Source organism: Lactuca saligna, chromosome 6 (assembly GCF_052625555.1).
Source record: "Lactuca saligna cultivar CGN05327 chromosome 6, ASM5262555v1, whole genome shotgun sequence".
Classification (NCBI taxonomy): domain Eukaryota; kingdom Viridiplantae; phylum Streptophyta; class Magnoliopsida; order Asterales; family Asteraceae; genus Lactuca; species Lactuca saligna.
The window spans coordinates 180,411,777-180,431,842 of record NC_136422.1 but is presented as its reverse complement, the minus strand read 5'-3'; the positions used below and the strand labels follow the sequence as shown (position 1 = coordinate 180,431,842).

Here is a 20,066-nt window from a genome sequence, read left to right as displayed (position 1 = left end):
CTAATTGTGGAATCGGTGAGTCAGTTTGTGCTAGGCGAATAAAAGGGTTACTAACTGAAGACTCGATCTGACTTTTTGTGGTAAAAATGATCAATTAGGTATCAATAATGACTTTTTTTTTTCAACCTCAATGCCGATTTTGGTCTTGAAAGAGAATGAATAGATAGTATAGAAGAAAGATACCTGGATGGAGGTCTACATAAAAGGTTTTCAAGAATTAATGGCTCTAATCCTGCAAGACTTTTGATGAAGATGAATCAAGGTAAAACCTAATTTTCATTTTTTTTTTTGCAGAAGATGCAGAAATAATTGTTTTAATAGATTGAAGATTTTTTTTTTGTTTATTAAACCGTTTAGGTGATTTAACTTGAAAATCGAAATTTGAAATTTCAGTGTTGATGTTCGTAAATTTCAAAATACAGCATGTGAAATTTTGGTTTTATATTCGATTTCCCGTTTATGTGTTTTATCATGTATTTTCAAATTAACAAAAATAATGAATTTTTAAATATAAGTCAGTGTTCATATTAAGGGGGTGTATAAAATGTAATAAAATCAAACGATTATAAATTGGTATAATAGGAATTTTAATTATATGTTTGTTTCTTAGGGTTAGGATGCATCTTTGTTTTCATTAGGTTGAGAAGAAACTATCACACTACAATAATTTCAGTATAGTTTTCTCTAACTTACGTGTTTATGAGCATTTATAAATTTCTACTTATTGTGCTTCAATCAGTTCAATATCATTACACAAGTTTAAACAAAAACTTTGTAGTTCACAAATTTCCATATGTATATATTTTTCTTGTTAAAGTATCAGATAAGGTTTTCCTTAGGCTTTAAATAAGGGTATCTAACACTCAAATTTCAGTTAGATATAACAATGTATCTGTATTAGTGATTAAAAAATGATGATTAATATATATGTGTTAGATATAAGAATATGTTACACATCTGCCATTTTGCCCTCTAGAAATAAGGAATGAAACTTTACATTATCGTTTTTTCCAAAAAAAAAAAAAAGGAATAAAACCTCTATTTTATTTAAATGTATTGAAGTTATAGACATCATCAGTACCAAAATTGAAAGGCATAAAATAGACAAATGAAAGACATAAAATTTGTTGCATACAATGATAAACTCGATAATTGTAAGAAATGCATAAAATTTCATAACAAACATTTAGGGACAGAAATATATTCATATGAAAAGAAAATTAAAATAGTAGTCAATTGTAAATATCAAAATACAATGTCAAAATAGTTACGAAATGAAAAAAAAAAACAATATTCAATAAAATTAAAAACAAAACCAAACATAAATGTCTTAAAATGCATCAATGCAAAAGAGTAATCAATTGTACTTTTCAAAGTACAATGTCATAATAACTAATTCACAAAGTTTGAAGAATTATTAAAAACTTCATGGGAAGTTATAAATAAAGCTAAAGCAAAAAATGTTTCAAAAAATGTTTGTCTTCTTATTTTTCAACATTTGGTATCAAAAGCTTGATCCCCTCTCCAGTTCCAGTTGAAAGACGTGGTGCTTTTGTTGATGAAGAATTCGAATACTGTTCCACATCATACACTTCTTCAAATTTGCGTTTTAAATTCATCGGAGTACTTTTTATATGATCAAAACTTGTTGGTGTCAAAATATCTCCGGTAGATAGGTGTAACATTTTCATCCGAATGTGAAACCCAATCCTTAAAACAAAAAATGAAAACATATTATGTAAAAAATGAAGAAGTAAAATACTTATAATGGCATTATATTAGTGTTAAATTATACCTTGGTAAGTATTTTTTCCTGGGAATTGGAGTCGGATGGTCCATCATTTAAAGACTCTAAAGTTGTAGGCTATATATGCGACAATATATGTTTTATATGTGATATATGTGTAAATACTTTAAAATAATAGTAATTGGTATTTTAAATTTACATAATAAATCCAAATGATAGTAAATGATAACCTGCAACTAAAGTAGCTTTCTCTCCAAAGTCTCAATTATTTGCTTTTCCTCCGTTACCCTTGAGATTGTGTAGACACTATTTTGAAATCTCACATTGTCTTTCGTGACACTCACTTTAAAAGCTAAATGCTTGTTTTTCAAAAAATTGAGTTTAGGAGGATATATGCCCAAACTTAATCCAAGCTGAAAAGATGGTAAAAATAACTATTACATTTGGAGTCGAACGGTAAAAATAAATAAATTTGAAAATGTATTACTAATGTATCCTAGTATGTTTTTCTGCTAAATCTTTGGCTGAAATTCCCAAGAGCCCATATGCTTCCTGATCAAACATAGTTAAGATTGTAGAAGCAGAATCGTCTTGAACACAAACTGGAATCATGTATCTAAAAAAGAAAGTTATAACAATTTCAAATTCTTTAATTAAAAAGAGAAAAACATAATTATTTATTTAAAAAAAAACCTTAGGATAGGAACTTTAGTAGACTTGTTGCATTCAACATTTGTACATTTGTAAAGTTTCACATCTTCATTGCAATTCGGAATTTTAACCTCCTTACGTGACAATCGGGACAACTTTGGTAACACCAAGGTTTGTCTTGGCAGATTCCTATTATAGTACCGACAATGATGAACTCTTCAACCTGCTTCAAAAAAAAAGCAAGATGTTAACAAACATAAACATTAATATATATAAATATATGTTTGTATAGAAAGTAGGATGCTATTATAATAGGTTTACTTGATATATAAAGATGAACAACAAAATTTAAAAAAAAAATCACTTATATAAAAACTGAGAGCCAAAACAGAAAACAAAAAACTCAATTAAAGACTAAAATACCCCTGGGAGAATTTTATGTCCAACACAACAAATAGCATATATAATCTATAATAAGTTTATTTGATATATAAAGATGAACAACAAAATTAAAAAAAAAAAAATCACTTATATAAAAACTAAGAGCCAATACAAAAAACAAAAAAGTCATTCAAAGACTAAAATACCCATGGGACAATTTTCTGTCCAACACAGCAAATAGCATATATAATCTATAATAAGTTTATTTGATATATAAAGATGAACAACAAAATTCAAAAAAAAAATCACTTATATAAAAACTGAGAGCCAAAACAGAAAACAAAAAAGTCAATTAAAGACTTGAATATCCCTGGGACGATTTTCTGTCCAACACAACCATGAAAATGTCACTCATCTGCCCATTTTGCCCTCCAGAAAAAACAAAAGTAAAAAAACAAAACAAAAAAGCAGGAAGCTATTATATGCAAAAGAAAAAAAAAACTAAAAAATTGATTTACCTGGATAGGTTCTTTACTTTTGTAAATTGTCTTAACATCATTATTTTTTAGGAAATTAATCATCATTGATTGAAATATGTTTTGTCTGAATCAAGCTGATGGTACCACATGATTGTGAAGATTCATTATCCTTAGCCAACCTGATTAATATTTAATTATAAGTATATTTCAGTGTGATATAATGTCATATAATAAAAAAACAAATGTTTATTATAAAGAAAGTAACAAAGTAAACATAAATACAAAAAATCAATAAGTTCAAAAAATAAACATAAAAGAAACTAACCAACTTTTCTCTAAACTGTTTCATTTCATCAATATCAGTGTTGATGAAGGCAGTTGTGACATCATATTAACTTGCAACACCGATATTACCTATAGACAGCATAATAAATGTTATAAAGATATTTATAATAAGAAATAAATTGACAATTATTATGTGACAAATCTCTATAATCATTTATTTTTGCAAACTGCACAATTATAACAACACAATCATCAGTGTTATGATTGTCAAGATAATCAAAAACTTTGTTGGAAAAATGACCCCACAAAGTGATCTTAAGTAGTACACCACTCAAAAAACACACATTTATAGATTAAGTGATAAAAAATTATAATAAATAACAAATATTCAAATTGAAATTTTTCTAACTCTAAGTTTTTGAGCTCAAGATGGATTCTCTGCTTGTCTTTTTTCTGAGAGGGGATAATAGTAGTACGGGAGACAACCACGCCAATAACATCTATGACATTCATTGTGTATTAATATAAAATTAGTAAATAATGTTAGGCAGACTATTAAATAATTAGTATTTATTAAATAAATGAAAACGTACCAACAGATCTTTGGGTTGGGATAACCTTGGAATTAATTTTCTAAAAATCCACAAAAGATAATCCGAAAACATTTTTCGGGAAATCAAGACAATTCTTAAGTTTTGTTTCCCTTACGAAGGTTATTTTATTTGGAAGATCAGAAAAGATGGTAGATTTCGGATGTGGATTGTGTTTTGCAACCTATACGGTGGTAATTTCATAAACGAATCCCTCACGAAGACTTTTCTTCAAACTTATAAAATAAGTTTTGGAAAACATTAGCTTGAATTAGAGATCCCTAAGCATTATAGAAGACAACATTATCAAATTGTAATCATGTAAGATATTTATAAAAAATGAATGATAAAATGCAATATTTTTTTGGAAAATAATAAGAATATACCTGTTCATCCAATAAAATCGTTTCAATGGAGTACTTTTCGTTATCATTAAATTTAGAATTGAGCGTCCATAACTTCAATACTTTCACTTTGATAGTGACATCCGAATTGATTAGGTCAATGTCTTTTATGAATGTAATCTTTGAAGTAGCCATATCTGTAAAAATAATTAGAAAAGTCAATGAAATGAGAATAAATATTACAACTTGTATTTACTCTATCCCCTCAAAATTTTGAAATAGCATATGTAATGTATAATAAGCTTACTTTATATATAAAGATGAAAAAAAAAATCACTTATATAAAAACTGAGAGCCAAAACAGAAAACAAAAAACTCAATTAAAAACTAAAATACCCCTAAGACAATTTTCTAGTCCAACACAACAAATAGCATATATAATCTATAATAAGTTTATTTGATATATAAATATGAACAACAAAATTCAACAAAAAATCACTTATATAACGATTTTCTATCCAACACAACAAATAAATAAGTCAATTAAAGACTAAAATGCCCCTGGGACGATTTTCTATCCAACACAACAAATAGCATATATAACCTATAATAAGTTTATTTGATATATAATGATGAACAACAAAATTCAAAAAAAAAAAAATCACTTATATAAAAACTGAGAGCCAAAACAGAAAACAAAAAAGCCAATTAAAGACTCAAATACCACTGAGACGATTTTCTGTCCAACACAACAAATAGCATATATAACAAAAAAAAACTTAAAAATAACATAAAATCACCAAAATAAACTAAAAGGTTAAAATTATCGGTCTATTCGATTATTTTTATTTCTATAGCTGTATTGGTATCAATTTTTTTATTTACCAAAACTGAAAAAACAAATAAAAAGTTTTCTTTTAGATATTTGAGGGGATAGTTCACTTGATATAGCATATATAAACTATAATAAGTTTACTTGATATATAAAGATGAACAACGAAATTATAAAATAAAAAAAATATCAATTATATAAAAACTGAAAGCCATAAATCCTGAAATTATTAGTTTACTGAGTAATGTGATGTAACTAAAAATCACCAAAATGAACAAAAAGGTAAACATAATTGATTCCACTAAAAGAACTTTTAACTTATGTTATGATTAATTACATAAAGTACTTATAAATGATGTATGGATAAATAAGTTATTTGTTAGACAAAACAGAAAACAAAAAAGTAATTAAAGACTAAAATACATTTGGGACCATTTTCTATCTAATACAACCTTGAAAATGTCACCCATCTGCCCATTTTGCCCTCTAGAAAAAACAAAAGTAAAAACACACACACACAAAAGTAGGATGCTATTATATGCAAAAAAAATAAACAAAAACAAAAATAACTTAAAATCACCATAACTTTATCAACTTGAATCATCCAAAAAGTATATATATATATATATATATATATATATATATATATATATATATATATATATATATATATGTTTGAATTTTAAGAAAAATAAAATGACCAGAGTGGTATTTAATGCTAATGCTAGAACTTTCAATATAAAATTTATCACCAAGTTGGTAATCTATACATCAAAACACACACATTCAAATACAAAAACAATATCAACATTGTTGATCATTAACAATCATACTGATCATCAATTTGTTGTTGTTGGGTACATTTTTATTAACAACCTATCACATTTCATAGAAAAACAAAACACAAAAAACGAAAGTAAAAAACGTCAATAAAAAACTAAAATACCCCTGGGAACATTTTATGTCAAACAAAAACATGAAGATAAAACTTCAAAGAACATCAAAGAATATCAAAACACAAATTGCGAATAATCATTTCATAACAAATTTTCTTAGCAAACAGAGTTACATTGGTATTAATATATTTTCACAAAATGGTTTTAAATTTTGAGTTATGAAGATGAACTCACCAGATTTGTTATGTCGACAGCGTGCAGAATGCAGATGCAGAAATTGTAATATTGAAGAGGAGAATGGATGTTGAAGACGAGAAAGCAGAATATAAATGGAGTTATAATATTATATTGAAATTCCTGATTTTTTGGGATTCATTTAAATATTGAAAACAATCTAAAAAAGATAAGATATCCAGTCAATGAAATTGAATGCAAATTGTTATTGTTTCCAAAATAACATGGATTTTTAATTTGAAATTTGAATGTTATATGATCCGAAAATGATAAAGATGAAAAAAAAATCGGGATTTTTCCTAGAGTTATGCAGTTTATACGATTTTTTAAGATTTATTGTGTTTTATAAATTTTTTGAAATTTAGAAAATATGATTAAATGAATAGATGACACGTGGCAAGTGTGCAATGTAGAAAGGGGACATGTGGTCAATTATAAGTTTTGTTTATTAGAAGAGGTAGATTCATAGATTGATAGAAATTTTGATTTGTAACTGTTCATTTTAAATATTTCCTATATAACCCTTTTAATTTGTATAAATGTTTTATATTATACCCATATATAAACAGTTTTCATTATGTTATATATATATATATATATATATATATATATATATATATATATATATATATATATATATATATATATATATATATATGTGTGTATGTGTGTGTATCATTTGTTAAAATAGTTTCAAATTACACATTATATACTTTTAAAATTTATATAATATTATAAAATATGTTTTTTGTATGTTATGCCAAACACTATATCTACGAGGATTTAATACAGTCTAAAAATTGATAATAAACAATATATAAATTAAATATATTGAGGTTGACTTACAATGAAAATATCTAATGTCTAGCATTTTTGTGTAATTATAAATCAGAATGTACATTCCAATAAATACACATCCCAATAATTTTAATATGCAATCAATTGAGATATATGAGATATATGATGATTAATATAAATAAATTAAACTTTTGTTAAATTTTATATTTTATTGCTAATATAAGGTGTTGTTTGTTTTTTGGAAAAAACCTCTAAACCTCTTACTGCTGCGCGGCGCAGCACACGCGCAACACTTTTCATCTCACAACTGTTTGTTTTTTAGAAGTCTTCTGAGTCAAAAACCTCTGCGCGTGCTCTGTTTGGCGCAACACTTGTACTGCCTCTTCCAACCTCTTCTTCTTCTTTTTTTATTGCTGAAATTTTGATTATATGTTATTAAAATTTTATTTCACATTTTTTCCCTTTTTTTTCGTTTATTCTTATTGAATTGATTTTTCATTTTTTTTATATTCAATAATGATAATTTCTTGATGAAATATTATTATTTTTTACTGAAAATATCTTTATTTTTTGTTGAAATATCATTCTTTTTTACTGAAATATCATTAATTTTTACCGAAATGTTATACATTATTAAATTTTACGTATTAAAAAGCTATTTTCGGTTTATAAAATTAGTTTATTTTAATTTTTTAATATCTGCAGCAGTATGCAGATGTTAAAAAAACAAACACGCTTCTTATTATAGTCTGCAGCCGTTTGGTCCACCTCTTCTACTGCAGAGGGTTGCAGAGGTGATCCGCAGACTTCATGAATTTTTGCTTCAGAAAATCAAACAGCACCTAAATGTGTGTATCCACCAACAAGAGTAATCCATCAAAAATGTTGGTTCTCTCTTGTATATTGGTGGATCTATGTATAGCCTGAGGGGTATTGGGCCACTATTCAATTCAGTTATGCAATGTAAAAAAAAATTCTATAAGGTGCAACACCTTCGTAACATGTAACATGGGTGACACTTATTTAAATGTTTTGTGTGTGCTATTGTTTTTGATGAGATGATATTTTTATTTTAATATATATATATATATATATATATATATATATATATATATATATATATATATATATATATATATATATATATATATAACTTTGTTTTTAAATAAAAATAAAGAAATAAAAATAAGTATATATATATACATAAAGAAATAAAAATATAATAATAAGTGTATTTATGGTGTCAATAATTTTTATGCGTTTAACAAGTTATGTATTTATTTGAAAATTTTAAAATTGAAAGGGTGAAAAACAAAAATTAGTATTTAAATGAAGGACCACTAGTGTATTTCATGGTTAACGGTTCTTTTGTAGGTAATAAATTTGTCGGACAATTCGACTTATATGGTACCGTTAACAACACCCGTAAAACCCATTACTCTCCTTTTTCATAAGAAAAAAAAAAGATGAAGGTTGCTTCAAAGTGGAGCATCAGACATTCACACTTCAAGAATCTCAGGTATTTTTATTCTTCAAATCCATCGACTGGTGACTTCATGTTTTTGTGATTCCATTGTAGGGACGTAAGCAGCCGGAGAGATGAATATCGCAACTCCAAAACATCAACAGAACGAAATCGCCATTCCGATTGTCCCTCCACCAGTGCCACCACCGAATCTACCTCGATCAGATCTACTTGAAGGTAGGACAAGTATAAGTTGAACACACGCCATTTAGCGATAATTTACAAAACGCTACTCCATCTCTATGCAACGTGAAAAATTCAAATAAAGTAAAGTGAAATCTGTCAGTTTCTTGGAATTTGGTATGGATTTTGCGTGGTCGTTTTCATTAACCTATTTGAATTTTGTGGTTTTGTTTTGTTTTCCCACGCATTGGATTATAATATTCAACTACTCTCGTGCTTCATATCTTCTTCAGTATCCTAATGATTGGGTAGATGTAATTCTAACCTCCTTTTTGAAAATGCTTAATTTGAAGGAAGTAGAGAAGACTACATCAATATTGGTGTTCCACTTTATGAAGCATCGATCATAGGCAATTGGAAAGCTGCAAAACCCATCCTTGACAAACAACCAGAATTGATACGTTTTGCTATCACTGAAAATTACGAAACACCCCTTCACATTGCAGCATCAGCAGAAAGCACCAAAGCCGTGGAAGAATTTGTGGAAAATTTAGTGAATTTGATGGAAAAGAATGATTTGGAGCTACAAAATAAAAGTTACAATACTGCCCTTGGTTTAGCAGCTGCAGCAGGAAACGTGAAAATAGCAATGATAATGGTGAAAAAGAACAGAGCTGTGATGGAAATCCCTGGTAGTAATAGAACAATGCCACTCTATGTGGCTGCTTTATTTGCAAAACCCGAAATGGTGAGATATCTCTATCATAATTCTAATGGATTGTCGGGTGATTATTGGAGTCATGAGAATCGGGGTTGGCTTCTACAAAAATGTGTTGAATCTGATATCTTTGGTAACTTGTTTTTACAAAAGTCTTGTCTTCTTGTTATTGTATCATACATTTATCTATTTGTGTATTATAGCATCCTACTTTGGTTTCAATCTAATACAAATTTTTACAACTTTGGACTACCAATATCTTTCTTATTGAGGCATTATATTTTTAAAAATCTACCCAATTATAACATTGTACTTTCATTTTTTTTACTTATAAAGACATCATACTTAAAGAAGATATCCGATTATAGCAATGAAAATTGTTTTGTATTTGGGTGACGCTGTTATAATTGGATAAAATTTTCAAAGTACAATTTCGGAATAAGATGAAACGAAGTAGAATGATGTGGGAAACAAATCAATGAAAGTACGTTGCTATTTCTTACCCATTCTCTTTTTTTTTTCTTTACAATTTTAGGGTCATAGGTATAATGTTCCATAACTAGAAAAAGATTTTTTTGGTAACATTGTGATTTTCCTTGGAAAGCTTCATTTTTTATCTTTACGATTGATGATTGATTATTAGTTTATTATGCATATACCAACAGAATTTTCTCATTAAATGAAACAAATCTTTTGTAGATGTCGCCACAAAAATAGTGAATGATCGCCCCGAACTCTATGCCAAAAAGGGACTACTAACAAATGTACTCATTTTTTTGGCTCAAAAGACTCGTGCATTTAAACAGAGAAAACCACATATTTTAGTGAGAAACATCAAGTCAAGTAAGTATGCTCGCTAGTCATATGCAATTTGTTTTAACGACACTAACAATACCAAGAATAATAACCCTTTCTTTGTTATTATATCAAATAATAGAATGACATACTTTTGATATCCCTCTAATGCTTTAACATCATTGATTTAAGAAGTTCATGTATGTTCTTTAACTAACAGAAGGATATTAGAGCATGATTTTTTCAAGAATAATTACTTTTCTCATTCCTTTTCGGATTTTTTTATATATAAATCCTATAACAAATATGGTTTCGAAAATGATAATATTATTACAATGATAATCTATATCTTTTAAATAAATGGATTTAAGAAGTATGCATCTAAATATGCTTTTAGTGACTTCTTACCTCTTTGACCAGTTTTGCATTTTGCTCATTTTTTCTTACTTCTTTCTTCCTTTTAACCCGTTAGAAATAAATAATAACCGAAACTGACTAATTCCTACAAAAGATATTTTTGGTTGTTGCTTTCAGTTTTTGCAGTCTTTCATGTGAAGGTAGGGTTTACAGAAAAGGAAAGTGAAGCCCTGCAATTATTAAGAATACTTTGGAAAAAAATTGCAATAATGCCCAAGAGCGAGATTGATGACATAATCCGTGGGCCACCTATGGAAGTTAAAAATCAGGGAGGTATAATGAGAAGCTACCCTTCCCGAGTACTTTTTACTGCTGCGAAAATGGGCAACATAAGGTTTATAATTGAGCTCATTCAGTCATATCCCGACCTAATTTGGAAGGTTGATGACAAAGGGCAAACTATATTTCACATCGCTATCAAACGTCGTCAAGCAAAGATCTATAATTTGCTATATGAGATTGGCTCAATGAAAGATTTAATTACTCCTATTAAGGACAAAAATGGGAATAACATGTTGCATTTAGTTGCCAAGAGTGCTAAGCCGAAACGATTTCAGAACGTGTCAGGAGTCGCTCTACAAATGCAACGGGAGTTATTATGGTTCAAGGTATGAGTTTCTTTTTGACTTAATGTTACATACTTGCACTTTTCTTTTTACCAATAGCAATATATATATATATATATATATATATATATATATATATATATATATATATATATATATATATATATATATATATATATATATATATATATATATATATATAGATAGATATATATATATATAACTCATGATGGCAATATATTTACATTTTCTTACACATAATTGCAATTCATTACCCATAATAGCAACACACTTGCATTAATTTACCGATAATAACAATATGTAACAAATTAAGTACATTGGTCATGTCGTTGATAAAATGCAAATACGTTGTTATTGTGAGTGAAATAATAGTATGTTGTTATCACGTGTAAAAATATATATATATATATATATATATATATATATATATATATATATATATATTTATTTATTTATTTATTTATTTAGAAATAAAAACTTATAATAACGACAAGGGCTCTTTTTATCTAGGTTGTTCCGGGTCTTTAAGGATATTCAATTCCTTGGGATCGCCCTAATGATATGTATGTGTTGCAGGAAGTCGAGCGTATGATCCCACCTAATTACAGACAAAGAAAGAACACTCAGGGGGAGACACCACACGACTTATTCACCAAAAAACATGAAACACTCGTTACCAAAGGCGAAGATTGGATGAAGAACACCGCTGCTCAGTGTATGGTGGTGGCAACTCTCATCGCCACCATCGTGTTTGCCGCTGCTTTTACCCTCCCCGGCGGTTACAACCAAAACAGCGGCATTCCTTTTTTCCGACAAAAACCAACACTCATTATCTTTGTGATTGCAGATGCGGTTTCTTTAATATTCTCTTCCACTTCGGTGCTCATATTCTTATCCATTCTCACGTCTCGTTATGCTGAACGTGATTTCTTGGAATCGTTACCCAAAAAGCTGATGTTAGGTCTTGCAGCACTTTTTCTTTCGATCGTGACTATGATGATTGCTTTTGGTGCAAGTTTTTTTGTGCTTTATAACAAGCATTTGAAATGGGTGCCTATCGTTGTGGCGGGTTTGGCTTCTATTCCGGTGATTTTATTTGCGATATTGCAGTTTAGGCTTCTAGGGGATGTGTATCATTCCACGTATCAGTCTAGGTATCTATTTAAGCCCAAGAAACGTATGCTTTACTATTGAAACCATTGTAATGTTTGTTTGCTAAGAAATTAGTTATTTATTTAATCCCGTTGTAGATGGGATAGAACCGATGAGACAAGTTAAAGACCAACTGGATTGCGCTGTTTCTTATATTTATAATTTTAGTACTCTAAGTTATAATTCATGTAAAATTTATGACTTTTGTATTTTGGATGCTGTCATTTTTTTAGTGTTTGAAATTTCGTTTATTTCTACAAAGCATCAAATAATAAAATAATCTTGTAATACTTAATATCTTATACATAAGCAATAAAGTACAAGAAATCAATAACATATATAAACTTTATAATGTATCCAGTTAGTAACGTTTGTTTTACAAGAAAGGACCAAAAGCAACTGAAACATAATTAATGAATATAAACAAGACACATTGACTAACTTTTCGTTTGATGCTAGGCCAGTTTGGACCTTCGACCCTTCTGATCTAAATATGTTATTGTAAAACCGAAATTGAACAGACCAAATTTTTTGCTTGTGATTCATGTGCCTCTTATTTAAATTGAATGTTTTGTTGGTAAGTGTAGGTTGTGACAAAACCTTTAATTGAAGCTTAATGTATTGATTTGGGATCAAAATCCCAAACTCAGACCTATTCATCTCTCACTTGTTCTATGCAGATGATGCCTTATTCGTTGGCGAATGGAGCAATGCTACGTGCTAACATTAAGAACCTAGCTCGCATTCTTCGCTGCTTTCACATTGTATATGGTCTAAAAGTAAACTTCCAAAAATCAAAAGTTTTTGGGATTGGTGTGGACCCGACCGATGTTAATCGTCGGGCATCTTTACTTGGCTGTGAGGCGGCTTCCCTCCCATTCCACAATCTCGGGTGCCGGTAGGGGCAAATATGAACCTCAAAAAACATTGGAGACCTATCATAGATCGATTTCACTCAAAACTCTCCTTGTGGAAGGCCCGTACTCTTTCATTTGGTGGGAGGCTAACATTGATTAAGGCGGTGCTTGGTAATCTCCCCCTATATTACTTCTCCCTGTTTGTAGCCCCGATTGGTGTCATTAATGAACTCGAGAAAATTCAAAGACGCTTTCTTTGGGGAGGTGCTAAGGATAATCACAAGATACACTGGGTTGCATGGGAAAATATAATAGCACCTAAAGAATTAGGCGGGTTAGGAATTGGATCCTTGCGAGCCTTAAACCTGTCTCTGATTACCAGATGGTGGTGGAGGCTTAGAACGGGTGTATCGTCTCTTTGGGGTATCACGATCAAAGGCATACACAATTTAAAAAACAAACCAGTTGGGTAAATTTCGAAAAGGTCGTTATCAGGTGTTTGGAACAATATCGCAAGAGTTCCAATTGAACTTCAAAAAATGGGAATCAGCATTGATGATGTATTCGTTAAGAAGGTTTGTGCAGGGGATGAAACGTTATTTTGGTAGGACTTATGGTGTGGAGCTGAAACTTTTAAAACAACCTACCCTCGATTATATGATCTGGATCGTAACAAGAAGTGCAAGGTAGCAAATAGGATAAGGCTTGGCGGATTTTCATGGAATTGGTCTACGTCCCAACTCAGCGATGATCAGGTCCAGGATTTGGCGTCCTTATTATATAGGATTGGTCACTTTCAACCATCGACATTGCGCGATCATTGGTTGTGCAAATTATCCAGCGATGGGGAATATTATGTGAATGTGTTGAGGCATGTGATTGACAGGTCTTGTGCACAACCGAGTGCCCGTTGCATAGACTGGATTCATGAAGTCCCAATAAAAATATTATGTTTTGTTTGGCGTGCCCATCTTGGTAGAATCCCGTCTGCTTATGCTCTTATAAGCAGGGGTGTGGTCCTTCATTCCTCGGTGTGCAACTTCTGCTCCTGTGGGGTTGAAGATGCAGATTATATTTTGATGACCTGCCCTTTTGCGAAAGAGGTATGGGAATGGACCTTTCGGTAGTGTAATATAGACATCCCTCTGGGCAATTCGGTGGCTGATTTTATCGTTTCTGTTGGGAACTGGATCGGGAGTCCAATATAGAAGAAGGACCTAATTACGATCTCCTTTGGTTAATTTGGAAGGCGAGATGTGATAGAATTTTCAAGCAGTTACGGATTCCCCCGATAATGGTTGCGGATAATGTTAAATCATTATCCTTCACTTGGATTAAACATCGGAGATCCCAATGTCAGTATAAATGGGTTGATTGGTGTGTGTGTCCTAACATGGGTCGATGATTACCCTTCTAAACATTGAAATTTTGTATCTTTGTACTTGTATATCTTATGTGCTCCGTTTAGCTACTAGTTAGGCGTGAGTTATTTTTCTAATAAAATATTTTCTGGTTCCAAAAAAACATGCTTATTTGAATAGTAATTTATATAAGCATTATATGACAATAATTATTATATGACAATAATTATTGAAATCAATAAGAAAAAATCAAATCATGATAACTTAGGTACGAAATTATTTTATTACATAAATTGATAAAAATAATAAAATGTAATTAGTTGATTATATATTAACCCAAAATAACCTTCATTAATATAATGATCATTTAAACTCTTTTGCCATAATAGTTAAAAAACCGAAAGGTAAAAGGTCAAATAGCGGTACCATTAGGGTAAAATGTTTCAAAGTTGAAGGACCAATATATGAAATTAGAACACTCTAGAGTCCAGAGTGTAGTCATCCAAATTGATCATAGTCAGTTCGATCGCTCCTACTTTTTCATTATCACATATTCATCAATTATTTTGCTTCTGTATTTGTAATCATAGGGTTTCGGTTTTGAGTTGAATTCGATCACCGGTTAATCATGTCTCTGAGGCCAAACGCCAGGACTGAGGTTCGCCGGAACCGGTACAAGGTGGCCGTAGATGCGGAGGAAGGGAGGCGGAGGAGGGAGGACAATATGGTTGAGATCCGTAAAAACAAGAGAGAGGAGAACTTGCTTAAGAAGCGTCAAGTACAGCCGTCGGCACAGCCGCTGGCTGCTGGTGCTCCTATTCAAACCGCCACAATCGAGAAAAAGGTCTCATTTCCCTTCCGTACAATTGAACTTCCAACTAACATGGTTTGATCTAGTTCGATGATGATTGGATCGATGTGTCTTGTTTAGTCAGAAGGAGCAGTCGAAACTGTTAATTTTCTAGGTTTACACTGAGTACATAAAATTATTCAACACCTGCATCTCAAAATACGAATATGATTATACTGTAAATGAGTTGACAATATAAATTATTGTTTATTAAGTAGGCTTGAAGTATTGAACTTTTATCACGTATACACAGATGCATATGATCATCTTATTATACCATCAATGCTTGTGATTCTTCCTTGCTTATCTAATTTCATGGAATTCATGTTCACAAAAGCGTGGAAGGACATTCTTGTTTTCACGACCTAGGGTTTTACCTTTTTATTTTTGCTTTTTGGGTGAAAGGCTTGTTTTTGTTGAACTGTTAAAATGATGTTGATCAACTTGCAGTTAGAAAGTCTTCCTTCAATGGTTGCTGGAGTCTATTCAAATGATGGCAATATGCAGCTAGAGGCAACTACCCAGTTTCGTAAATTGCTCTCTATAGGTATAAACAATGTTTTACATATCATTTTTCGATGTATTAATTATTATGCATTTATGCATACAAATCATCATATATTTTTATCACAGAAAGGAGTCCACCAATTGAGGAAGTTATACAATCCGGAGTTGTGCCTAGGTTTGTAGAGTTCCTAATGAGGGAGGATTTTCCACAGCTTCAGGTATGAGTCCTATAAAATTTGCATCTTTTCTGGTTGTTTAGTTGACTTTTATCTTGACTTTGACATTGAACAGTTTGAGGCTGCTTGGGCACTCACAAATATAGCTTCTGGCACTTCTGAGAATACCAAGGTGGTAATTGATCATGGAGCAGTTCCAATTTTTGTAAAGCTTCTTGCTTCTCCAAGTGATGATGTTCGTGAACAGGTAACATGTGGACTTGAAATCATCATTTAGGATACGTTTGATTGGATGGAATGGAATGGAACCATTCCATTCCTTAGATATGGTGGAATCTGTTTCTTACTTATAACCACCTTTTTTTTTTTTGTTGTTGTTCTAGGCTGTTTGGGCATTGGGGAATATTGCTGGAGATTCACCAAAATGTCGTGATCTTGTCTTAGGTCAAGGTGCATTAATGCCTTTATTGGCTCAGTTGAATGAACATGCTAAACTTTCAATGCTGAGAAATGCCACATGGACATTATCAAACTTCTGTCGTGGAAAACCACAACCTCCATTTGAGCTGGTTGTTTCTTACTCTCTGATCTTTCTTCTTATTTCTATGGGCTACATGCAAGAAATAGCAACCTGCTTTCATTTATTTGTTTATTACAACAACAAAATCTTACTCGTTTCTTTCTAATACAACCTTCTACTCTTAATTTCTTTCTTATTTATACACAAGACCATGGACAATATTGCTATAGTTTGGTAGAATTTTCAAAGTACAAGAATGGTATAAAGCCTATAATAAATAAACAAAATGAACGTATGTTGCTGTTTCTTGCATTTATCCCTATTTTGGGAGGTGGGATTACTAAAAGTGTATATAATTTGCAGACAAAACCAGCACTTCCTGCATTGGAAAGACTTGTTCATTCAAATGATGAAGAGGTGTTGACAGATGCATGCTGGGCTCTCTCTTATTTGTCTGATGGCACAAATGACAAAATTCAAGCTGTAATTGAGGCTGGTGTCTGTCAACGTCTTGTTGAGCTCCTCCTGTGAGTCCAACTAACTTTAATCTTCTTCTTAGAATTGATCAAAATTACATTTTTACCCCTACCCCTCTTCCAGTTACCTTTCATTTTATACATTTTTTATATTTCGGCCAATCTGTATAATCTATTAGATGTTAATAGTGATGGAAAATATCTTTTATAACAAAGTAAACGATTTTTTTTATATCCTTGTTGTTATAACAGCTATTTTTGAGGTTTTTTTTTTTTGTTTAAATAAGTTGGTGGAATGCTGATGTGGCAATATCAACAAGCCATTATAAAACGTTTTGCATTGAAGAAGATCCTTTTGGTCTTTTTTGCTTTAAATTTCTCGACTGAAATGCTTGAAAGTTTGACTAATTTTATTATCATTTTGTTCTTCAGACATCCTTCTCCTTCAGTAATCATTCCTGCACTTCGAACTGTTGGGAATATTGTTACAGGCGATGATCACCAAACTCAGGTACAGATTTTACATACTTTCCCCTCTTAAGTCCCAACTTTTTGCAAATTTCCCCTCAATTTTCTTTCCTTCCACTTCCCCCCAAATGTGCTATAATTTTCACAAATACCTTTTAAATATCGTTTGTTGAATATGTATAACATCTTTTTAGCATTAGACAATAGTGAGAAAAACCTCAGCTACTTGAAATGATGTTTATTTATTTGTTTAAGAAACAAGTAGAAGACAACAATAAATGGTTAATGATTTTTTTTTTTTTTTTGGTGTAGCGTATTATTGAGCATGGTGCACTTCCATATCTGCTGAGCTTGTTGACACATAACCATAAAAAGAGCATCAAGAAAGAAGCCTGTTGGACTATCTCAAACATCACTGCTGGAAACAAAGAACAAATACAGGTAAACTTCTAAGCATAATTTGTGTTAATTGCATAAATTGGTGAAAAAGTAAAAAACAATGTCACATAATCTGGTAAAAAAATGAAACATTGTTGTATAAATAAGAGACATATAATCGATTCCCTATTCCAATGTTGCATATTTTGGTTCTAGATGAAATGCGATTGTAAATTTGTAATGTATATTTCATTTAAAAAACCATAAATTGGGAAAAGGGGAAAGTTTTTTTTTTCATTAAATTTATATATTGATTCCATATTTTTATAAATTACAGGCTGTAATTGAAGCAGGGTTAATTGGTCCTTTGGTGAATCTGCTTCAGACAGCTGAGTTTGACATAAAGAAAGAAGCTGCTTGGGCAATATCAAACGCCACTTCTGGTGGAAACAATGAACAGATCAAGTACCCTCTCAATTCACATTATTATTATCCTAAAGTCTTAAATAATAATTTAATAAATATTATATAGGTATTTGGTGAGCCAGGGATGTATCAAACCCTTATGCGATCTGCTTGCATGTCCGGACCCACGGATCGTGACTGTTTGTTTAGAAGGACTTGAAAACATTCTGAAAGTAGGTGAAGTGGAGAAGAATTTAGGTCAAAGTGGAGATGTTAATTTCTATGCCCAGTTGATAGATGAAGCAGAAGGTCTAGAAAAGATTGAGAATTTACAAAGTCATGACAACAATGAAATTTATGAAAAAGCAGTTAAGATTCTTGAGACGTATTGGTTGGAAGAAGAAGATGAACATGAAGGAGGAGGAGATGTTGCTCTTCCTCAACCCGGGTTTAATTTTGGTGGAAACAATATTCAACTTCCATCTGGTGGATTCAATTTCAACAATTGAAGGTAATTCTTGCATTTATTTATTTATTTATTTATTATTGTTACAACTTGCAATCTTATAAAAGTAACAGTTGTAGGTTTTTGGAGGAAGTTTCGGTCAATGGTCAATGGTCAAGAGTCAAGAGTCAAGTCCAAGTCCGGTCAGGTCAGGTCGGGTTTTGTCAGTTGAGTGCATCTCGGGCAGTCTGGTTACCCGTTACAATGTAGCCCAGTCAGATGGGAAGTTGGTTGTGATGTTTTGTATATGAGCTTTATATCTCTTTGGTATCGTGTGAGGAAAGAGATGAGCTATTTACCTTTATTTCTATATTATCGTTATGTAACAAGATTTTTTGATACTTCATTTTATAAGATTAAGGTATACTGGAATGGACAGGAATTGAATTGAACTGAACTGATCTGATATGATCTGGATGTGGGATTCTCTGTCCCACCTTGTTTTACCTTTAATGGTAGAGATGGCAATGAGAGTAGGTTGGGTTATTTTTCTGACATGTTTTGGTCAAGCATGTAACATGTTGAAAATCTTAATCCTGTTCAATAAATGGGTTGAAATTGAGATGTTTTCTTAACTTATTAATTATTTATATTTAATAAATATAAATATAAATTTTAAAATGGTTGGTGGAATGGTTTGTTATCGGAAATATGAAGTTCTAACCCAATTTATTTAATAAAATGGGTTAAATAGGTTGGACAAATTAACTAAGGTAATTGTTGGGTTGGATTGTTTTAGCAAAACACGAGTTATAATGGGGCTGGATTGACATGAAAATGATATTGAAAAAAAAAAATCCAACGTAATTGACCAAAAAATATATTAAGAAATGGACAAATGGCCACATGGGCTGGATTTGGGCCTAGTGACCATCCATCAAGCATTTTGTACCCAAAAGGAAATCAAGGAAGGAGCTTGATGTTTTTAATCAAATTCATACAGATATAAAAATTAGAAGTAAATTTTACCATTTTGCAAACATCAGTCACCTTCGTTTCCCTGTTGCAG

At 30.9% G+C, this 20,066-nt stretch overlaps 2 protein-coding genes across 3 annotated transcripts; both read left to right on the top strand.

Moving 5' to 3' along the window:
• Positions 1–8,654: 8,654 nt before the first annotated feature.
• Positions 8,655–12,763, top strand: LOC145000805 (uncharacterized). The gene is made up of 6 exons (XM_078960089.1): positions 8,655–8,756; positions 8,817–8,939; positions 9,239–9,736; positions 10,303–10,446; positions 10,933–11,423; positions 11,979–12,763. The coding sequence occupies exons 2-6, from the start codon at positions 8,837–8,839 to the stop codon at positions 12,594–12,596; spliced, it is 1,854 nt and encodes a 617-aa protein (XP_078816215.1). The 5' UTR covers positions 8,655–8,756; positions 8,817–8,836; the 3' UTR covers positions 12,597–12,763.
• Positions 12,764–15,272: 2,509 nt separating this feature from the next.
• LOC145000163 (importin subunit alpha-1a-like) lies at positions 15,273–19,429 on the top strand. 2 transcript variants are annotated; one of them, XM_078959355.1, is made up of 11 exons: positions 15,273–15,616; positions 16,073–16,169; positions 16,256–16,347; positions 16,421–16,552; positions 16,689–16,874; positions 17,189–17,352; positions 17,734–17,812; positions 18,082–18,210; positions 18,485–18,612; positions 18,680–19,063; positions 19,138–19,429. In XM_078959355.1, exons 1-10 carry the CDS (start codon positions 15,401–15,403, stop codon positions 19,059–19,061), a joined length of 1,605 nt encoding a protein of 534 aa, XP_078815481.1. In that variant the 5' UTR covers positions 15,273–15,400; the 3' UTR covers positions 19,062–19,063; positions 19,138–19,429. The 2 variants fall into 2 exon arrangements, with proteins under 2 accessions (XP_078815481.1, XP_078815480.1); XM_078959354.1 differs by having other exon boundaries at positions 15,274–15,616; positions 19,132–19,429.
• Positions 19,430–20,066: the final 637 nt, after the last annotated feature.